Raw genomic sequence first — 3,898 nt, 5'->3', positions numbered from 1 at the left:
AGAAGGCGATATATATATATGTGTGTGAAGGGCCCAACCAGGGACGCATTCATCCCATCCACTTTATTATCACTACTTTATTTTGTTGAAAAATGAACAAAAATTCTTCTCTTAAGAGAAACCACAGAACAGATAGGCCTTGTAGAGATCAGGCAATGAATACAAGCTTATGTGTAAGAATACTAATAATTCAAACATGGGCGAAAGATGTTAGCTTGAGCGGTACACTTATTTCAATGTCTAGAAATTCGAAAAGAATGTTTAATGTGTCTATTTGAGGGCCTCTTATTGAATACAGGTACTAAAAAAGAGTTCTTTTCCTGGCTGTCCCCCGCCTCCCATATGCATACAAGCTGGTATTCGTGGGCGGGGAGTGTTCCGCTACCAGCTAGCCCCGCCCCCTCACCCAATTTGTAGTTCTCAAAAAGGTCCGCAAGGCGGATTTAAATATCAGTATCGCTTCGCTGTTACTGGACCATTGTTTCTGTGATTTTCTGTTCACCATGTCTGGCCGCGGCAAAGGCGGGAAGGGGCTCGGCAAGGGCGGCGCCAAGCGCCACCGCAAGGTGCTGCGCGACAACATTCAGGGCATCACCAAGCCCGCCATCCGCCGCCTGGCCCGGCGCGGCGGCGTCAAGCGCATCTCGGGGCTCATCTACGAGGAGACCCGCGGGGTGCTCAAGGTCTTCCTGGAGAACGTGATCCGCGACGCCGTCACCTACACCGAGCACGCCAAGCGCAAGACGGTCACGGCCATGGACGTGGTCTACGCGCTCAAGCGCCAGGGCCGCACCCTCTACGGCTTCGGCGGCTAAAATGGGTGTCCCACGAGGATTTATTTGAGCAACGTCTAAAGGCCCTTTTCAGGGCCATCTATATGTTCATATAAAAGAGCTGGTGACTTCCTTTTGCTTTATTTCCTGAATCTGGAAAAATGGTATATGCACTACGTGATTTGTTAGCTTCGGTATTCGTTTTGTAAGGTAATGGAAGTATAATTTCAGTGATAGTTAAGCTTTTCTATCTCACATAAGTAAACACTTGACTGTCATACAAGCATGCTTCGTGCTTCAATTGAGGCCCGAGTATTTCAACTAAAAATGCTAGGAAGTATTGAACACTTCTAATCTCTCATGGATTTCAAATGGCCTGCCAGCTAGTTAACCCAGTGTCTTGGGGGTGGTCGGGAGGACTATTTTGTGAACTTTGTTTTGGGTGAGGATTCCCACTCTGATGCTGCTGTCCCTTAAATGTGGGCTTGACCTGGACTTCCAGCCAACCCAAAGAGCACAGTAAAGGAGACGGTTTTGTGTATATGATTGTTACTTAAGATTATAACATTTTTCTTGATTTTGGTTTTGATGGTTGTGTTTGCATGTTCGCAGACAAATGAGAAGAAACTTATTGTACTGGGCTCTTTAGGAATTCAGGGGGGCCTCCCACCACAAGGGCTTCCAACCAACAGCAAAAAAGTATCTTCAGTCCCAAAGCCACAAAGAATTTAGTTGAGTAGTTGAGTGGGAAGTTTATCCTTCCCAAATCAAGCACTCAAAAGACCTCTAACATCTTCACTAGCAATCTAAGAGAGAACCCAGCTAAGCAAATTGTCAGGCCCACAAAAACTGCAAAACTGTGATCACTTCTCAGCCTTTTAGCTAAGATCAAGGGAAGAATACATGTGCGTTGCCTGAAGCTAATTTACCTGAAGTGATCTGTTAGGTAGGAATGGATAACTGGTACACAACTCACTGGGTGTTTTCAACAATCCATGCTCCGTCTAAAATAACAAGATAAACTGAAACTGCAGTCTTGAATTACTGGGAGACTTAGATTTAAAAACAAACCTCATTTATGTGCTCATTTAAACTTTATAAGCATGTTTACTCGTTTTTCACAACTATGTAACCCTCCACATATATACCCGGTACTCAACTGGTAAATCTATAGCTGATGTGTTGGTGGCTCCCCTCACAAGAAATATAAGCCACAATTTGTATTCAAAAGTGATTTACATAAGTCATTTTACTTTAACCAGTATGGAATTTGCTTTCAAAATGTTAACATATGAAAGCATAGATTGCAATCTTTAACTGTTTTTCTAGCAAGTCTAGAGTAGCTCTTAATTCCATTTATTGTTTTGTTTTGATTTTTTCTGTCTAAATACAAAAGAACCAACACTCAGTAAAGGAAGGGAAGAAAAAATGAAATAGGAAAGAAAAAATGGAGCAAAATTGGGGCTTCAGAATAACTGAAAGTTGATTGTACCCATTCACAAAAACAAGGTAAATGTATAATGGATAATGTTTTAATGTACTTGAAGAAATACCTATGAAAATGTCTGTAGCTTTATTAAGTGCTGAACACTTATGAAGCAGGAAATCCCCCACACCAGTATATACTATATGACATACTAAACATAGGCATCCTTTGTAAAATAGAAATCAAGTGATTTCCCATAGCATGAGTTCACATTTATGAAGAACATACGATTATTACTGTGTTATATAATGTGGGCAATTTTGAAATATTTGTGATAAAGAACACTGGCCTAAGTACCAGCAGTTAATTATTCTAAAGCTTTTAACTCCACAAGTAACCACTACAAATTTATTTTCAAAACAATTCAAGGGTTTTTAGGAATAAAATCACAATGTCACCCTAAATTTTTATTGATTTACAATACTTCCTATTACACATATTTGTTTCCAATTCTTAACTGCACTAAAAATTAACAAAAGTTAAACCGGTGTTCTTGGACCTAAAAACAGATATTTAAGATAAAGCTAGTCTAATAAAACTGGTAGAAAAACTCTCGTATTACAACTTTCAACAGTATAACTTTGGGGAACAAGATGTAGAAAATTAATGGAAAGAAGCTTACTTAGTGCCCTCTAAAAATTGTCTCTTTCTCCAGGTAACAGCAGGGTCAGAGCCACCTTACTGTAATTTGCCAAACAAAACAAGTCTTGCCCATAATGCACTTGGCCATGTTCTTAGCACTGCAGTGCAAGCCACCCATGGCTTTAAATTAGATATCTATGTCTTAGAGAGTACAACTACTTTAGACATCTATATACACGGCAGAGTTCCCCCTACACCCACGTGTTATTCATTATCTCCTTTTTTATCCGTGAGACTGCTGTCTGGAACACTTTTTGGTGATGGCCCAAAATTTAGCAGAATGTACCATGCAAAAATAACAAGGTTAACGCCTTGGGGAAGTGAAACTGGCCTTGACAAATCCGAAGCACTTATTACATGTATATACAAATAAAGGATCAGAAAACTAAGCTGTGATTGGGCCAAAATCGACCAGTAAATAAACGTTATGTAAATTAGGACTTACAGAACTCCTTTTTTTATTGGATGAAAAACGTACATTTTCAAGGACTCCTATAGGTTGCTTTAAGTTGCCGTCATAGACTTACAGAGAGGAATATCTAATTGCGGGGTGTATTGTGAAGAAATATTCACTTAAACCTCTTGTTCGGCATCTTTTTCAGGTTATATGCGTTTTCTTGAGAGTTCTTGATTTAGGGCCGGCTGACATTTTAACGCATTTAATACAGCAGCAAAAATCCTGCCTCCCTGAGCCTATACATGTATTTTTCACAAAATAATTTCCTTTGCAAAACATTAGCTCTCCCTGCCCGTTTGTGCCTGCAAGACGCTTATTTCCTTTTTTTTATAAAATGAACCTGCCCTTTTAGATTTAAAAAATAATAAAACAGCAGACTCAAATTATATCTCAAATCCTAAATTCAAATGCCAGGAAACAGGAATTTTGCTGTGAGTACTCAAACACAAAATAGGTAGAGCGTATCTTAAAAGCCCACGCTACAACTAAGTGGGTATTTACTGTAAGTTTGGAATAGGAATCACGAAGTACTAAAATAAT

At 39.6% G+C, this 3,898-nt stretch overlaps 1 protein-coding gene across 1 annotated transcript; it reads left to right on the top strand.

Moving 5' to 3' along the window:
- Window positions 1-503: 503 nt before the first annotated feature.
- On the top strand, window positions 504-815 carry LOC311167166 (histone H4; the record flags this gene model as incomplete). Its single annotated transcript, XM_084227998.1, has 1 exon — window positions 504-815. The coding sequence occupies one exon, from the start codon at window positions 504-506 to the stop codon at window positions 813-815; it is 312 nt and encodes a 103-aa protein (XP_084084124.1).
- Window positions 816-3,898: the final 3,083 nt, after the last annotated feature.

Source organism: Talpa europaea (assembly GCF_964194135.1).
Source record: "Talpa europaea genome assembly, chromosome: 2".
Lineage (NCBI taxonomy): Eukaryota > Metazoa > Chordata > Mammalia > Eulipotyphla > Talpidae > Talpa > Talpa europaea.
The sequence above is the reverse complement of the archived record's forward strand: the minus strand, read 5'-3'. Positions and strand labels throughout refer to the sequence as shown.